Genomic DNA, 19,033 nt, shown 5'->3' with positions numbered 1-19,033 from the left:
TTGTGCTTTGCTTGCCGCAGCGAAAAGCTGTTGTTGCGCCATGCAAGCGATAATGTGTTCCAGAGCACAGTGGTGCCGTTGCCGTGTTTTGTTTGAAAGGCCTATGAGCCGGCGCCTCGCAGCTAATAGGCCTTTCAACCCGAATGCGGCAATGGCACCACTGCACTCTGAAACCAATTATTTCCAAAGGCTCAATTTGGCGGCATCTAGTTGTGTGGTTGCAGATTGCAACCAACTGAGTACCCCTCTGCTCACTCCTTCCTTTTCAAGACAGTGGTTACGCCGTTCGCCTCACTCAGTGGCCATTCATACCATAATAACACTACTTTAAGAGCAACGGAAGTCAGACGGCGACTGGTGGTACCACGGTTTTGCACTCTACGGCTCACGTTACCAGTTTCACAAGCGTGCCGGAGAACTACGGTGGACTTCAGGTGACGTAATAACGTGAAAGGCTATTTGTAAAACCAGTGTTTGGTTTGTTCGTCTCCTACTTTAGAAACAGCATATTTTCATTATGTTGTCCATTACAACATAATGAAAATACAACATAGACAATCCATATGAAAAAAATGAATACATATAATGTAAACATACAGTATGTGAGAAGGTGCTATATTAATGATCTGGATATCGTCCTTAAAAGACAGTGTATTGTTCCTGCAGCTAATGAAAGATTCTGGAGGTGCTGTGGGAACTTTTAAAGGTCAAATGCAGAATACTGGCCCCACACTGTCTTCTGAAAAAGATTGAAAACAAACAGCTGCATTATTAAGAACCCAGCCAAGATGTTCATGTTCAGTCTGCCTCATCTTTTCATTCCGCTGTGGTGGATCCAGTATCATTTGTCAGTCATCACTTTTCTGCGGGACTGAATGAGGACTGAATTGTTTTAAAACTCTCGAGGAACTACAGTGTACAACTTTCGGATTGTCATTGCCTCATAATCGCAAAGTCTTTTGCTTTAGAGTGGGAGAGTCTTATGCGCACACACAAACACACACAAACACACAGAGACAGGACCCGAGCCCCAGCCTCGTCGCCCTCTGCGAGTGTGTGCAGAGATGAGCAGGACCGCACCTTCTGTGAGCGCTACCTGAAACTGGAGATGCAGGGGTACTAGTGAAGGGTTAGCTTTCATTGTCTTTGTCTTTTTTTTCTTTCTTTTTTTTGCTCCTCCTGCTTCTTTTAAACATAGACAGGTACAGGGCGTTAAGAATATTAACATACAATGCTCTGGTATTTATTGTTTTTTACGTAATCCCTGTCACTGAAGCCAGGTACTTATAGTCAAGCAGGGTTAAGGAGATGAAAGACCTTAAACAAGTAGCTCTGGATACTCCTGAGTTTCCTGCCTCAATTTCTGCACAAACTTTCTGCGTTTTTTCTGTGTGGAATTAAGCTGCCTGCTATCTGAACTGAGGACATTTTTAGTACTTTTTTGGGGGGAGGAAACTTATTTTTATTTTATTTTTTATGATTATGGGCGAAGAGAAATACTTTCACAACAGGTATGTATTTTTTCTAATGAAATACTAAGTTGTTTTTGCTTTATTTGATTATCACGATCATTTTGAACCTCTTTCAAGTGGATTAAATCTAGCTTTTCTCTGTCATTTGAGTTGTTTTTGCTATGACTGCACATTTATTATAATGTGAAGGGACAGAGATCCTTAAGGTGTTCATACTGCAAGGCAGATATTTAAATTAAGATCATATAATGTCAAACATGTTCAGATTCTGTGAATTATTACCTTAAATTGAACAAGGACATTTCCATATTTTCTAAAATATGTCTTTCTTCTGTCATTTTTGTCACATTTTGCAAAAAAACTTAATAGATTTTGCAGAGGTTATTGCTCATAAAAGGCTATAGCATTGATCCTCTGTAAAAATTCTGTTAGTTAAAGAGACTGACAGCGTGATTCTGCGGTTTATCTCAGACATTAAGGGGTATTTTTGTGGGGCTGAGATCTTTCAGCTATTTCTCAGCACGGGGAAGTGAGAAGGGAGGGGAAGCAGGGCCGACACAAAAGGCAACATTATTCCCCAGCGGATCTGCGCTACATCCTACTATGAATGGAGTATTGAAAACACAACATTGGGGACTAGATTATTTTTCATCCCTCATAACTGAGCCATTTGTCCCGGAGTTTCGAGTGGTTTGTTGGTGCGGTCTGCAAATGAGACGGCCGTGGTTCTCCGGCACTGTGCTGTTGTTAAACTCCCCACCTCCCAATTGGACGCACAGTGATCTCTGTGTGGGCCTCTGGCTTTCTGCGCTGCACATTTGCAGACAATACAAACAGTCCAGTGAAAATGGACTGGACCTAGATGAGAACTGCACAGTCCAGAGTTGGTTTTGTGGCTGCTGCCAAGTGGTTTTCTTGTCACTAATGGCCCTACAAATGAGTTAAATTTACCTACACAAGCTTAAGATAACTGCATGTATGCAGTACAGCGGCTCAAGATGTCCCCCCCTCCCTCCCTACTCCCCCTGCCTCCCCCAAAGGAGACGAGAGGCGCCCCTGCAGTGTCATCAGGTGCCCAAGCGTTTTGGAGGATTCTAGTGACAGATTGCAGGAAGCAGCGTTTATGCCTGACGACGGGGACCACAGAAAGCAGAAATGTCTTTTTGTGCCCCGTGGGCTCGGAATGTCCACTATCTCGAGGGGGCCAATATCAAATTCTGCCCTCATCATCCCCTAATACACATTCCTGGGTAAGGTCAGGGGGGAATTCTGCATGAGCAAAGAGACAAACAACCCAAGGCCAAGCCACACATTGATGTCTCCTAATGACAACATGCCTATTCAGTTCATTTCTGGGATATTCGATTAAACGTCCTCGCACTACGGCGCTGAAGTATTTGAATCCTCTTGAATGTCATTCATCGCCGTTTCCACTTGAGAAGAATGTAGGCTATTCAGTGTCTGACCACGGCACTATCTAACTCGGATTATTGAGTGATTGTCGGTGAATCCAAATGTTCTCCGTCCAAAGGAAAATCCCCTTGATTATCAAAAACCATGACACGACACAGGTGCCTGCCTGCCTCTGTGTGTAACACAAGCCTTCCCCAGCTGTTGATGATGCTGGGAAGCTTGGAAATAAAACTTCCTCAGCTCTGACCATCAGTGTAACACCCTGAATCTCTTGTTGCGGCCTCCGTTTCCTGCTGCCAGGTAGGAGCACGGCAGCCATTTTCCACTTACAAAACAGCAACGTAACTCTACTCCCTGTTCCTGCTGTTTTACTGGCAACAGCTGCACTTTTTCGATGGCACTTGCCCATGTCTGGGAAACTGCACGGGGTTCCTGATTTGTTCTGAGAAGTGTTTGCGTGCCACACAAACTTCCTTACAGCTCTCTTATGTCGATGGTGAATGATGTGCATCACAGCCTGACACATAGATGGACGAATCCAGGGAAATACCGGAGCCACCATTACTGCGGTGGCATCTCCCTACAATACATACACGTTTGAATGCAAGCTGTTCTGCTCTTTGGGCCAAATGGATGCGGAAAGATTGCGAGAAGATCCGGGTACTTTTATACTTTTTTGCTTTATGCGCCACTGAGCAACTTTTATAGGAATGAACGGGGCTCCGTCTCCAACGCTTTATCCAGTTCTCTTAATACATCCATGGCTCATTCACATGAACGGAGGAATGAAAATAACTCTGGATTCTGCTATTAATGCATTTTATAATTTGTAGGAATAATGATTAAAATAATGGCTATTCAAGTGTTCGTACTGGGAAGTTGAGTTACCTAAAAAAAAACGTATCCGCTGAGTTACAGACGTCTCTTTCCCAATGTAAGTCTATGGGAAAAAGTATTTTTGGGCCATATGGCATCACATGACGGATACGGAAGTTGTAATTCCACCGTTTGGCCGCTGTGTCAAATGGCTTCAAAGCCCGGCGTGCTTCCTGGGAGCTTGGCCTGACCTCAGACTACCATCAATACCTACTAAAGCACAATAACAACAGCTGCAGGCTCCACCAGAGAAAACAATCCAATACTATAATTAGGCTGCTCTGAACCAGGACAAAAAAACATAGTGATTATTTTGTAGTAGTAGAAAAGTGTCTACCAAACTCTCCTACATTTAGAGTTGTGATCGCATGCAGCGCAGGACTTTGGGAAGTCCGATGAGAGAGACTGACGGTGTCTGATTGCGTTGTGTTGCAGGCGGATGGTCAGTCAGGCAGCCATGCGAGGCCAGCGTGTGGTGGAGAGCGAGTGTAGGTGCTGGAACCCGGCCGTCTGGCTCCTGGTGTCCCTGCTGGGATCCCTCGTCTTGGTGGCCGTCAGTGTGCTGCGAAACGGTGAGTGTGTGGGTGGAGGGTCAGCGCGGGGGTCAAGGCCACTTGCTCCAAGCTGCCAGACTGTAGGAGTTCACCTTCTACCAAACAGAATGCTACATGTGATAAGGGAAAAAGTGTATTTGTCTCTATTTGGGTGCATTTTTGAGAAACATTTACATACAGTAATTAGGTAAAGACATATTAAAGTACCCACAGTCTGAAATCCAGTTTAAACTAAAGGACTTGTATTTTCATTTGCACTTATGAAGTAATAACATCATGTAATAATTTTTAAAGGACAGTTTTTTAATGATATTTGTGGTGTATTATTATTGTTAAAGGGACAATGTGAAATACAGTCTATATGGAAAAGTACAACGTATCCTCATTCTACGAATATCCAGCAACACGTGTCAACTACCGCTCGTAAAAAGGGTTACAGTTTTTTCAAAATAAACTTCCATCTTCACAGGAAACAACTTGGATTGGCTTACGCAACAAAACGACTTTGTTAGGTTTAGGAAAAGATTGTATTTAAAATAACTACGGAAGTGGTGTTACTTAAGTACGAAAGTTACGTGACAAATAAATCAATGTTGTCGCCAGTCTCCTGGGCAAAAAGCAGGTGTTTTTTGACCCACCCATCCACCCTGACCTCCTCCCTACACAGTTTGTTGCTCTTTATACTTCCTGGTTAATGATTACGTGGATTAAAGGGGAACTACGCCTATTTTCAAAATTCATAAATTTTATTCCTATAGTTTACGACAGTCCAACATTTTTTTAGTAAACATGAACAAGTCTCTCCCAAATCCAAAAACTAGAGTGCTAAAACTCAAACTTGTGATGTTATCGGGTATAAAGTCTGGAGCTGCTCCATAGACGATGAATGGGAGACCCACAGAATGTTTGTTTTCTTTTTTATATCTAAATGAGCTTTATTCTATCGTAGTTTTCTCAGTTGTGAAACAGAAAATGTTTCCATATACTCAGAACATTCCCCTGGGTGCTCTCAGTGTAATATAGATGTATAATATCTCTCTCTATTCATTGTGTATGGGGCAGCTCCACACTTTATACCCTATGAAATTACAAGTTTGAGTTTTGGCACTCTGGTTTTTGGATTTGGGAGAGAGTTGTTTATGTTTACTAATATTAATTTGGATTGTCTTAGACCATAGGAATAATATATATGAATTTTCAAAATGGGCGCAGTTCCCCTTTAAATACAAAATTATTTTGTGCGATACAGTATATACAAATTACTTTTCATAGGTATAGCTACGAAGAGTGTATGAGAAAACCCTGAAAGGTAATAGGCCTTACAAGTTTGGTGCACTTGTTTCAAGTTCTCCATGCCAGGTGTTGGATAAAACTGCTTATTAAAGGATATCATTTCCTAAAAGGTTCATTTTTCATACGCTGGCTCAGGACCAGAGGTTGGTTGTATAAAGATGAAACCGATTCCCGAGCTCTATCTAAAGCTATTGTCTACTACTGTAAACAAACTCCTATGTTCTTGATTTTTAAACTCTTAAAAATACAATGGCTCTGTCCATCAGTAGTTTTTAAAAAAGGGCCATCAACGTTTTGCTGGCCACTCGAGTCCACAGACTAAATTCATTTGAGATGCTACATATTTCAGTAATTGTTCCAGGGGAAAGGGTTATGACTGATATAAACTGAAACAGAATGCGACACAAGTTTTGTTTGTCAAAGCTGAATCACGTTTTTGGGCGTTAATAATGCTCATGAACCGGGTGTGCCTGCAAGTGAACTCCCTGTAGAGGAGTGCTTTTGTGTCCAGTTACTCTCTGCCCTGTGTTTACCAGTGATAGCTGGCTAAAAGCCCTGAAGTTATTCTGAAGGATCAATTCCACTCACTGGATGTTATGGATCAACAAATATCAAGAGAGGACATTATCCAAATGTGTTGACACCAGCTTATTGCTTTTTTCTCTTGATAGAGCCAAAAGATATCCAAACGTGTGTCATACTAACATTTTTTTTTTTAAATTTCAGGAGACATGAAAATAAGCAGACGGGCTGTAAACAGTAAGTAATATTTAAGTTAATCACATTTTACTTTTCTGATCCTCCTTAGAGTGAGAACTGTGTCCCCCTGGAATATAAACCAAAGCGTAAACAGATGTGTTACCAGCCCCTGAAGCTAAAATAGGTAGTTTTTAGTGTATACGCTGTATATATTTCAATACCGCAAACAAATGGGAGAAGCCTGTGAATCGACCTACATTGGGTGTGATGGGTAGTAAAATCCCTCTGGTGTCATTGTGAGTTGTTGAAACCAAAGATATTAGTCTTCAGGCGTTAGAATGTCCTTTATACAGCTCCAGAAAGATCTTCATGTGAGACTCTTGGGTATATCTGTGTTAAAATACAGACATTTCAGACATGTATATCACACACAGAAGACAGCTCAGATCTACATGGACCCTCCGTGTTTCCATATATAATATATATTGACTGTTTTAATTGATGCATTTGGCTAACATCAAAGACAGGCATTAAATAAAGGTGCTATTATAGAGAGAGCAATTTGATTTGACTCACGGATAAGTGAGTGATTGTTGACCTTCCCTCCCTTTCCGTGACGCTTGCGTGGCTAAAAGGAATAGGCTAACATATTTCTGTTGTAGCTGGTTAGTGCACCAGCGTGTTCTGAACAGGCTTCCTGTTGTGGTTTCAGTCTGAGTCTAGTGTTACAGGAAAATAGATATAGTAGATATAGAGTACAGTAACTATGGAAGGCCAAGAGCCTCCTTTCAACAAATAATTTGACCATGCTCTCTCTCTCCGTCTCTCTCCATATCCCCTCCTCCCTCCTGTTTCAGCCATTGGCGGGCAAACGCCCGTTGGGACGCAGCACCAAGGTAAGAACGAGTTAGACCGCCACCTCCACACCTCCCAAGACACTGTTCAGAAAAACATGTCTGCATCCAGGCCACAATATGAAAAGCTATCAGTGGTTGGCTGTGTGTCAGTGACAGAGAGTACAGAAGGTAGATCAGTGCCTGGGGCTTTTTAAACAAGGTCACTTTCCCAGCTCTCAGTTTCCCTAATCCCCACTTATTTGCTATGTAACCTCCCACCCTCCTGCATCCTCCTCACTCTCTTCCAAGGGAGTCATGTGGCGTATTGTGTGCCTTAACTTGGTAGGATTAGACTTTTTGCTATTAACTGTCATTACATTTCTTTTTTTCCCAAACAGAATCATGTTGTTAAAATGTCCCTCATACAGTAGAGCTTTTATAGGCCTCAGACTTCTCAGTGAGGTGGCACAAATCTATAACCAAACCTCAAACATCCTCACCTCACTCAAAGACAGAGTTGTGTTTTAAACACTGACGGCAAAACTAATCTGACAGCTGTGCTTATCTCTTCAAAGTGCGACTGGTGAACAGATACCCTGACCAAAACAGGTGTGAGGGAAGAGTGGAGGTGTTCTACAATGACTCATGGGGCACGGTGTGCGACGACGACTGGGACATGGTGGACGCCAACGTGGTGTGTCGGCAGCTGAACTGCGGAGTGGCCGTGGCGGTGGGCAGCAGCTCTCGGTTTGGACAAGGCACAGGGCCCATCCTGCTGGATAACGTGGACTGCAAAGGAAGCGAGACAGACCTCAGCCAGTGCCGTACTCTAGACTGGGGCGTCCACAACTGTTACCACTACGAGGACGTGGGTGTTACCTGCAAAGGTAAAGCCTTCATACAGCTTCTAAAGCCTCGTCTAGTATTGACAATGTACAAAACATTACAGAACTTTGGAGCAGTTTATGACAGAGACAAGCTTTAAATTGTGTCTGAAAAATGAGATTCTTAGCTTGGGAATATGTGTGTGTCATCATGGCAAAATGTGGTGCTAGAGACACCCACTGTAGTGGGAACTACCACGGAGGCGCTTTTGGGTACTTTGCCCAGTGTTTATGTCTGCAGACAGATGCAGAGACTATGGAAGATGCAGTCCAAACCTTGCGTGCATTACAGGCGTGCAGTTAAGGCCACACACTTTACGCCCCTCGCCCGATTTAGCATCACAAAACTTTATAGGGCTGTGAGCTAATAGTCTTTTTTGCTTATAAAGGTTCCTTTCTTATCTCCTTTAGCCTTTACGAAAGGAGATAATGCCGTCCCAAAATTCCTTTTCAATTCCTTAAATTGAAAACATCCTTTTTAGGAGGTGTGATTCTGTTTTGGACAGGAATCCTTACTTGAAATGTACGGCATTGAGTTTGTCACTGTAACGTTTTCATTTTCTATGTGTTACTGTCAATAAAGTTGCTTTAAAAAAGACAAAAACAACATCCAAGTGCAGTCGGATTCTCTTAGCACCACGGTTATCAAAGTTCTTATGAATCCCTCAGATCTTTCCTTGTCCCCATGACGTTTTCCATCGAGGTCAAGGAAAAGTTGTCAGGAAAAGACATAGGACAAGAGCTGGGTATCGTTTAAAATATGACGATGCCGGTTCCAATACCAGTACCCTTAAAGTGATACAGATACCAACAGAGTACTGCATTCAATACCAATCATGTGAATAGAAGCTGTGTGTGTCACACTGGCTAGCTAATCGCCGCCGCACTGCACAGCGCTCATACAGCGCTCATACAGCGCTCATACAGCGCTCATACAGCGGTTACCGCTGATGATGTCATCCCCCAACCCACAGTTGTAGGACTGCGTTGTCGCGGAACCGTAACATACACACACCCAACTACAGTATGTCCAGGACCAGGTGTTTCTTTGTCTATGTGCTTTAGAGAGGTAGTGGTAAATCATCTCTTCATGTGTAACTCTAGAAAGAAAAGAAGACAAAGTGACTAAATTCCTGCTTCCTTTTCATTTTGCTGCTATAGAACCAGAGGTGGTGGGGGCAAAAGGCTTTGATGATCGCACCACACCGCCCTGGGAGAACTTCGGTTTACGTAAGTGCTCCCTGCTTTTATCTAAATGAGACTGGTCTTCTGCCAGCCTGAAACGTCAGAGGGATGAAAGTGTATTTTTTTTTTAAAAAGCATGAAGGCAAATGGCCAAAATCCAGATACAAATATGATAATTTGAGGATAATAAACTAGGGGCTATGTGAAAAAGTAATACTTGTAAACAAGGTAGTGAAACAACTAGGAAATGACAAACTTGTCATGTTTTACTTTGATTACTGAATCCTTTTTTCCTGTATAAATTTTAAGTTGCACTAATCATTAATCACTAATCACATAACTACTTGCACAGTATGTGAAAGAGGTTGCTGGTGCAGTGGTGATGAACCCGTAGAGTCAGTCAGCAGTTCCCCTCTGCACTTATACCATTTTTTAGCTGTTTTGGTTTTACTGCCCGAAACTTTACTGTTTCTGTTCACTGTCACCGCTCTCGTATTGTCATTTTTCGGCCACAGCAGGCAGCTGTTTTCAGCGAAACCGCTCTTAAAATCCACAGTACGCAAGTAGGCAAGTAGCCCGTCCAATCATAACATTCGGGCTGAATGAAATGACAGTTCAGGTTTATTACAGTCCTGCGACAGCCACAGATATTAGATTTTTTTCTTTTTTTTTTGTCAGAGCATTTGATTTATTGATTGCTGTCGGGATGTTATGACAATTTCAACTAATACAACAAAAACATTTTTTCTAAAGTCTTTGCCAACCCTGCCTTTAAAAAGGTGATAAAAAGTCAGTACTTTATTCACAGCTTGATTTCACTGCCCCCAAGTGGCCAAACAAATCTGTTATTACAGGTCGAAGCATTTGACCCTGAAAAACACAAACCACACCTGCGTCTGGCATTAGTGAACACAACTGATGAAATTAGTCTCCCACCTCTAAAATGGATTCACGCCATCAGGCTGATTTGCATGAAGGTTTAAGGACAAATGCTGCACTGCTCTCTAAATAAGTAGATCAGACCATTATTCATGTGCTCATTCCAATCGAGCTTTAAGAAAAGTGCAAATACAATTTTTTTTGACTGTAAGGGGATATTTAGAAAACGTGTTGTGTAGTCTGAGTAATTAAACTTCTGGCTAGCTTTTCTCCGTTTGATTAGATGTTTTTTATGCTCTCGGATCAAAATCAGAAACACACACACCCAAATCTAGCAGACAGGTGGCATGCCAGATGTTACTACAAAATGCGAGGGCGGGTTTCATTAAATAATGTATTATGGCTTATTTAGTCATTGTGAGGGTCCAAAATGCAGGAATCGCACAGCCGGGTTTATTTAGCAAATAGGTTTATCCAAAAAAAATTAATTTAAGGATATATAATTTCAGTTTTGCAAAACTGTCATTGAATTTTACACAACATCAAAAGGCTTTTGAGCTCAGTGGAAAGTATCTTTTGGGAAACGGTATAGTACACCTCAAGGGCCTCTTGAATTCCAGGCTGTCCTTATTGTTGACTGGGTTCGTCTTTGTTGTGCCTGTTTTTTCCCTTAATTCCCAAGAGGATCATGACAGACTAGAGCAGCATTTTGTGAACAAAGTGACGTATGTAGCTAATTCTCCGGTGGCCCTCATAAAACCCACTGGGAAATGCAGCGAAGCCATCCAGATTCATGACTACCTTTCAGGTGAAGCGCTTTTTTTAAAGAAGGACACATGAGAATATCTATTGTCTCTGTTAAAGGTGTGTTTTTGTCTGGGCCGAGGCAAAAAATGCCAACATCTGTGCTTAGCGCCGTATCAGGTGTTCAACTTAACTCTCCTACTTCAGGAGCCTCAGTATGTATTGATAGGCCCACGCCCTTCTCCTTTCCCTGTATCAATGTCTGGAAGTCATTTCCTCTGTGTTCAACGCACGCACAAAAATCCTAGCACTTAGCCTTGCACATATTACATTTCAACGTTAAAGCTAGGGTTGGTAATGTTGAGAAACTAGCAAGAGTACTCTAGATTTTCAAAATGATCCAACCGAAAAATCCAGCCCAGTGTTGCCAAATCTTTTCCAATGAAAGTAGCAAGCAGCACTTCAAAAGTCGCTAGTCGTTGCACGAGCAAGAATGTCGGCAACACTGACAGTGCAATGAAATGATTGGACGGGCTTATTACAGTCCTGTGACAGCCACAGATACCAAATTCTACAGACTCTAATAAAAACCAACAGAGTCTGAAAAATATGTTGAAGAGGAAGACGTAATCATCACCAGTCCCTATAAATCCCTCCCTCTCCATCTTGGTTTAGGAGATGGCACCATCCGTCTGAAGAGTGGGCAGAACGCCTGCCAGGGCCGGGTAGAGATCTACCATCAGGGAAAGTGGGGGACGGTGTGCGATGATGAGTGGGACTTCACCAATGCCCAGGTGGTGTGCCAACAGATAGGCTGTGGTAGTGCCGTCTACGCACACACCAACTCCTACTTTGGCTACGGAACCGGCCGGATTCTCCTGGACAATGTCCGCTGCATTGGCAATGAACAGGACCTGACCAGATGCAAAAGCCTGGGCTGGGGCAAACACAACTGCGGTCATCACGAGGACGCCGGGGTCACCTGCACTGGTACGCTGCTCGCTCTCAGTCATGAATATTCATTAACACAAGTCGTACAGTCGTATATATATATATATATATATGTATATATATATATACATATATATATATATATATATACAATTTCTTAAAGGTTTACAAATCATTTGGTAATCACTAACAAATACTTAATATAGTATATAAAATGTTTTAATGTGTACAAAAATAAACTGATAATAGTTTAATTGTTATTATCTCTTATCAGCTACGATACAATATATAATTTATAAACTAATTATTTGGTACTATACAAACTAATGATATAATAACATGAATTATAGCATTACTAATAATAAGTAAACATTAGTAATTATCACGTAATTGTTTGTTAATGGTAAAATAACTATTATCTAATTAACTATCAATTTACCATTTATAAATAGCTTGACCACATGTAGAGAATAAATCAGTTAGTAATGTTGAAGTATAAATAAGCTAAAATCTTAAGGTAATTTATTAGTTCTTGGGAGATACTGAATAAGGAGGATGGGAAGAGTTTATAATGGCAGTAGTATAGTAGTGGTATCTGTGTTAGTAGTGTTAGTAGAAATAGCAGAAGTTGTACTGTACGTATAAAAACTATTTAATTTCCATTTCTACCCTCTGTAGGATCCTCCACTATAGCTCCCGTGGCAACAGATTACCAGAGAGTGCGGATTGGAACATATAACACTGAAGGTATATCGACATAATACACAGCATATGTTTATCTGTCAGCAATCATAGCACACACTGATTATTATTACTCCTTTGCATCAGCAGGTCCAATTTGTATTGCTGGATTCCTTTCCCACAGTAAAGATGAAATGTGCACTTCTGCCAAATGACCAACAGGGGGAGCTATTTCTCCCCCATTGTCTTTTAGGGTGTTTTCACATTTAGTCCTTTTTAAATGAACCAAACTCTGTCCTCTTAAAGGGGACCAAAAAGGGGACCAAGAGAGAAGGGACTCTCTGCGTTCACATTGTCAGTTCATTTGAAAGAGGACTCAGTTCTGTTTCTGGTCCACTTCAGCTCTGATGGGTCCTCGGTTTTCTCTCTGTTCACACTATAGCTCCTACCCTCATCACACTGCTGGTCAATGCTTTCCCCTTCAATGACATTTTCAGGGCTGGCACAGGTGCTTCCACACAGTATATACTGTCCAGTTTGTCATAAAAGGAGCCTCTTGTGTCAGAGGATTCTCTGTTTTTTCTCACTTATCAGTATCTATTTTATATCGCTGTGAAAACATCTCCTTCAAACAACTGGATTTATTCAAGATTCTCATCAAAAACTACAATTTACAAGATTACACTATCATGATAACATTATAATTTTCACCCCATTTCAAATTTTTGAATTTGAACGGATCATAATATAACTCAATGTAACCTCCGTATGTTAGCTGTTAGCTCCGTAGGTGACGTAGGTAACGTCAACTAGCTCTCCTCTTGTTCACAACATAGCATTATCAGGGATTGGTGACTGGAAACCATAAGTGCCGACCTCCCAATTGCATATTTTTACTGAATATTGGCCGATAACGATCGGTGGCTGATTAAACAGGCCATCCCTAACGGCAAGCCTATAGAGGGCTAAAATACAATGGCAAAGGGCAAAGCGAACCTTGAGCGCGTTGTGTTCACAATGCACAGGTAAAGCGAACCGCAACGTGGACTTAAAGCAAACCGAACTCAGAGTTTGGTTCGTTTCAGAGAGGTCTGAGTTCACATATGCACAAAAAATGCTGACTAATTGTTCTGAGTCTGTTTGGAGGGCTGAAAAGGTGCAAGTGTGAAAAGACCCTAAAAGTGTTTGCAACAGACTAACCTCACCATGATCATTATAAACAGGTAGTCTGGTGTATTGAAAGTAATCTTATCATTATTAAATCTTCCCTCCAGCAACAGAAGAAGTACCAGTCACCACAACAACAACAACTACAACGACGGTTACCATACCTGCCCAGACAAAAGGTAACAATATTAAAATTAAACACAAATGCAGTATGTTTTGACACCGGACTGACCTCACTGAATATTACTGCCTTTTATGTAATTATCAGAAAAGAGACACTGCATTGATATACCTGTCTATTTATCCCTGCGCAGGCAAACTAGGCATTCGTGTGAAGGACAAAGATAGTAACAACACCTGCCAGGGTCGTGTAGAGGTCCTCTACTTGAACATTTGGGGGACAGTGTGTGATGATGGCTGGGACATGAGCAACGCCATAGTGGTGTGCAGGCAGCTAGGCTGCGGCCCAGCTATCGCGGCCAAGAACCAGGCCTACTTCGGCTACGGTTCGGGTCCGACCCTGCTGGATAATGTGGAATGCAGCGGCGCTGAATCGGAGCTGTCCGAGTGCTTCCACCTGGGCTGGGGTCAACACAACTGTGGCCATCATGAGGATGCTGGAGTTATCTGTGCACGTAAGACCTGACAGTCTTTTAACATCATGTGGGGCTAAGGCAGGCTCCAATATGCATACATGTATGACAAAGCACAATACTGAACACTGTATCACAAACCCCTATCTTAAGTCATCACTTCCACTGAGAGCTCATACTTCCTTTTCATCCGGTCATCTGTGCTCACCCTGCTGAGCTGTCCACTCGCAATGTATGACTGTAGTACTCTGAGGAGGAGACAGAACCAGAAAGCATAAAAAATACAGTGGATGAGTCAAGGCACATCAGCGTCACTGCTTGCCCGCAGGCCAAATTCCACTTCTTCAAGGCTAAATCAAAAGCACACACAGGCTCGCCTTTACTTAGATAGCACATCCTTGGTTTCAAGTTGATCAGAAAATATGATATTTAGGGCTGTAAATCGATTCAAGTGTTTAATTGCAATAATCGAATGACTGTACATAGTTGATCGCAAATTAATCCCAAACTTTTTATCTGTTCAAAATGTACCTTAAGGGAGATTTGACAAGTGTTGAATGTGTTAAAAAAAATAGTGGAGTTAGAACGAATTTGCGTTAAGGCGTTATCACGTTAACTTTGACAGCCCTAATGATTATACATGTTTTCTAAAGGCAGCAGTTTTTAATCAGTTGTCTTGAGTAACTCTGCCTTCAGAAGCTAATTAGAATTGGCAAAGGGGACCTATTTTACAAACAGTTGTTGTTGAAATTGCTACAGCAATGTTGCTGCAAAGTGCGTCTCTGTATTGTGGCATTAAAGGAGCCAAGCAAGATGCTTCCTATATTGATCACTAGAGTAATTGTAAGAAAACCTTGCTTTTCCTTTTGTGACTTGATGTTTCCTAAGTATGCCCAGGACCCAGAATCATCACTCTGTTTTTTTTCTGTTTTCCTCTGATTCTCTTAGCTGCTGACTTCTACGGTGGACGTGACATCAGAGTAACAGAAAACATAACTGACGCCCCCATCACCACCCCCCAACCCTCTGAAGGTAGGTTGAATATATCTTCAACCAGCACAAGATCAATCTCGGAACTCATGGGCTATTGGTCTGACGACGGATAAGCCTCTGGGGGCAAGGGGCTTTATTTCTGGGGTTATACCGGATATCCGGGCCAAGACTTCCTTTTCTGCGCGCTGCTCATTGTTTACAGTCCGATTAGCAGCTTGAGACGCGAGACTGGAGTTGGAGTTGAGAGACGTTGTGTACGACCAGATTGTTTCACCAGTAGCCAGTTTACAAGCTAATATTAAACCAATTAAAAGCCTAACCATCGGCAGACGATAGCCGGTGGGTTCCCAGAGTGCATTTCGGTCGATGCGTTCCGCCTCTTTTGCTCTCCACACAGACTGTTTACCTGCATTTAACCCAAGTAGGGATGCACCGATCCGACTTTTTCAGTCCGGATACGATACCTGGGCTTTGGGTATTGGTCGATACAGAGTACCGATTGGATACCAGTGTTTAATTAATAAGCAGTATGCCTCACTGCGTGGAAGTGACTGGGATCATTCTTTTATGTGTAAGGCAACATCAGGCTTGACTTAAACATTGCTTTCCTAGCTTTGTAAAACAAAATGTAACAAATAAATACATAGATATAAATTTACTGAATTGTAATAAAATAATAAATCATATTCCAGCAACTTGGTAAAAAAAATCTTCAAAATTAAAAAGGAATTACAATTCAGGTGTGTTTGAATTGTATAGATCGGACCCATTGTCACCGATACCCTATCCAGCTATTTGAGTAAGTATCGGCCTGATATCTGATCCGGTATCGGTGCATCCCTAAACCAAAGCTTGCTCAAACGTTATTGGTCAATACTACTCGGACTACAAAAGCAAAACAGAACACTTCCAATACCAAAATCTTGTCCCTTTGCCTACAGATTCTGCAGAATCTGATTCAAGAGATGAACATGAAATCAACCCATCTCCTCTGGATTGGGCCTCAAAAACGGTGAATAATTTATGTGACTGTTCTTTGTCTTTGCAGGAATGTTGAGACTGGTGGATGGGCAGCACCAATGCGAGGGTCGGGTGGAGATGTTCTCAAATTCTCGATGGGGCACGGTGTGCGACGACGCTTGGGACCTCCCCGACGCTCAGGTTGTGTGTCGCCAACTGGGCTGCGGGGAGGCCACGGCGGCTCGGGGAGAAGCTTTCTTCGGGCCTGGCTCAGGGTTAATCCTACTGGACAATCTCAAGTGCAGTGGCGCGGAGGCCTCCCTGCAGGAGTGCTCCCATATATCCTGGAACGTGCACAACTGCGACCACTCCGAAGATGCTGGCGTCACCTGCTCGCTGTCGTGATTTCAGCAGAACCACACTCCCATCTCCACCATGGGTAGGAGGTGGGCGTGCCAACCTGGGACTTGTATACATTATGTAAATAACAGCTTTCACTTTGCTGAAGGAATATTCCACCACCAACAACATACAAAATAACTAATATGACAATATATGATTACATACTATAAACTATCTATGCATATTAAGCACTTTATAAATAAATATATATATGTCTCTTTTTTGCCCCAAAATGTTAAAAATATTTACTGTACATGTGATTTGTTGATGATTAAGTAAGGAATACTGGAAGAAGTCCCTCAATTATTAACTGTGCGGCTTAAAGGGGACAATTTGTGGATTTCAGCTCCTCAATTCGCAAATAGGTATGATAAAAAAAATATAAATGGGAACAAATTATATACAAATCACAAGAATGCAAGCTAACAGAAACACCCATAATACGTGTTATATCTTGTGAATATACAGCATCTCCCCATCTACAAGTGACGTGTTACTTGTGTCCTGTAAACCATCATATAAATAAATGTAACTAATAATCATTTACATGTGACAAAATAAATGTTCTTATTTTTCGGTATATAATATATTTTTGGTGTAAAAACAGAGGTTTGTAAATGGATATCTGCATTTGTCATTGTACTAAACGCGTGCATCGCTTTTCATTTTGTATTCTTCTTAAAACGGCACATGCAAATATGACGACTCCACCATTTGATTTTGTTCAAGGGAGAGGATTTTGCACTACCGGCAAAACAAGATATCTTCATTTACAGGGGAGAGTATGAGATTTAGATTTACCTTTTACTTTTTTAAGCCAGCTCATTTCCTTCCTTGATATTTACCTTTTGTAGCTAGTAGAAACATGCTAATTGTTGAGCTAAACCATGATGCTAACTTAGTCAGTCCATGTAACCAAGAAAAAGAACAATGTTGCCAACAAAAAATCAACAAATCAGATTTTCTAAAAAAAATAAAAATAATAATAATAAAAAATATTTTGGTAATTATTGATAAAAAAAAAATGTTGATCTCTTCAATCAACAGGAATTAAAAATATGTTACAATCAGAATTAAGCTCTTTACACTGTACAATATCTTGAATCTAAGTGATGACAAGTCATCACTTAAAGCTGAAGTAGGCGAGATTGGAGCAAATATGATTAAAAAAAGTTATTTTTATAAAACGGTTGCTATATCGTGACAGTAGTACATGAGACAGGTAACCTGAAAAAAAATCATGTGCCTCTGTGTCCTCCTGTGCTCCTAACGGTATCTGCAAGATTTCACAGACCGGAGGAAAACAAGCAGTAAGAGCTGATCTGAGGTCTGCTGTCCAGCTGCCGTCCATGAGAGCCGGCTGTCAATCACTCGCCAACTCTGATCAAACTGTCAAACTAGGCAGCGCTGATCAAATATGAACCAATATTACGATACTTTAATGCCTATTTCTCGCCTCAAATGTTTTCAGAATCATCTTGTAGTGCACGGTTAAGCAGTAAAATGAGAAAGTTTGTGACCCGGCAGCCATGTTGAGATCAGGTTGAGATGGCTTGAAGAAACGGCAAGTACCGGTCACATGACCGGAGCACAGCCAATAGGAACGCTCTCTCTCTGAAATGACCTGTGATTGGTCAAAGTCTCCCGTCACGGGCTAGATTTTTTAAAGCCTGAAAACAGAGCCAAGAGGAGGTGCAAAAGTCTAGTTTTCTCTCAGAACACTTGAATTACAATATGCTGAAAGGTAATTATGTACTTTTTGCCCAATGATGCCAAAAATATACTGCCTAAAAACATTTTAAATGGAGATATTTGGCATTCACATTATAGATGGTCAAACCTGAATTCCAGATATCTGTATGCAATTAGTCATATTGTACTTAGAGATTAATTCAGCATCTTAAATTTGCATTTTCATAAATAAAAATCACAGTTAGAAACAATAATTTAAGATGGCATTTTGACTTATAAATGAAGGCCTACAGATATCTGTAGACCTAGTATGAACGTGGTAAACAGAAAAATAAAAAGCTTAAATGGCTTTCCATAATCCGGCAGGCTCAAGAGCAAAGTTGGAGCTGAGCAGTAATCAATTTCAGACGCATCCAGTATCTACAAGTCCCGGATAGGGAAACAGAGTGGCCTTTACAAGAGGGTGTGTTTGATGACTCATGATAAAAAATGACTCAGCATGTCAGCGTTATTGAACCTGCTTCATATCTACAATCACAACAATTACCAGGAACAGCTTATCCATAGTTACAAAGATATGGTTTCACAAACAATTTAAATTACATGAGACAAACCATATTCTATTTTAAATGAAGTTAGTATATATTAATATTAAAAATTTAGCACTAATAATCCATTATTACAAAATTAAAGTGCAATAAATTCTAAATGTTTTGCTTTTAAGTGATAATAGGCATGCTGTTATGCTTCTCCTCTAAG

At 41.3% G+C, this 19,033-nt stretch overlaps 1 protein-coding gene across 1 annotated transcript; it reads left to right on the top strand.

Moving 5' to 3' along the window:
* Positions 1-4,151: 4,151 nt before the first annotated feature.
* Positions 4,152-17,128, top strand: LOC119475777 (scavenger receptor cysteine-rich domain-containing group B protein). The gene is made up of 11 exons (XM_037748790.1): positions 4,152-4,333; positions 6,335-6,367; positions 7,165-7,203; positions 7,719-8,030; positions 9,189-9,257; positions 11,511-11,825; positions 12,465-12,533; positions 13,742-13,813; positions 13,949-14,269; positions 15,176-15,259; positions 16,269-17,128. Exons 1-11 carry the CDS (start codon positions 4,201-4,203, stop codon positions 16,583-16,585), a joined length of 1,764 nt encoding a protein of 587 aa, XP_037604718.1. The 5' UTR covers positions 4,152-4,200; the 3' UTR covers positions 16,586-17,128.
* The last annotated feature ends 1,905 nt before the right edge of the window (positions 17,129-19,033 follow it).

This window comes from Sebastes umbrosus, chromosome 17 (assembly GCF_015220745.1).
Source record: "Sebastes umbrosus isolate fSebUmb1 chromosome 17, fSebUmb1.pri, whole genome shotgun sequence".
NCBI classification, from domain to species: domain Eukaryota; kingdom Metazoa; phylum Chordata; class Actinopteri; order Perciformes; family Sebastidae; genus Sebastes; species Sebastes umbrosus.
Note: the sequence above shows the minus strand (reverse complement) of the source record. Positions and strands in the feature narration are given on the sequence as shown.

What these genes read in the sequence shown, in the direction of transcription:
- LOC119475777 (XM_037748790.1), top strand. Translation starts at nt 4,201, where the DNA reads ATGGTCAGTCAGGCAGCCATGCGAGGCCAGCGTGTGGTGGAGAGCGAG. An exon ending in TGGAACATATAACACTGAAG is followed by an intron (nt 12,534 to 13,741) that starts GTATATCGACAT and finishes TCTTCCCTCCAG; the next exon opens with CAACAGAAGAAGTACCAGTC. An exon ending in TGCTGGAGTTATCTGTGCAC is followed by an intron (nt 14,270 to 15,175) that starts GTAAGACCTGAC and finishes TGATTCTCTTAG; the next exon opens with CTGCTGACTTCTACGGTGGA.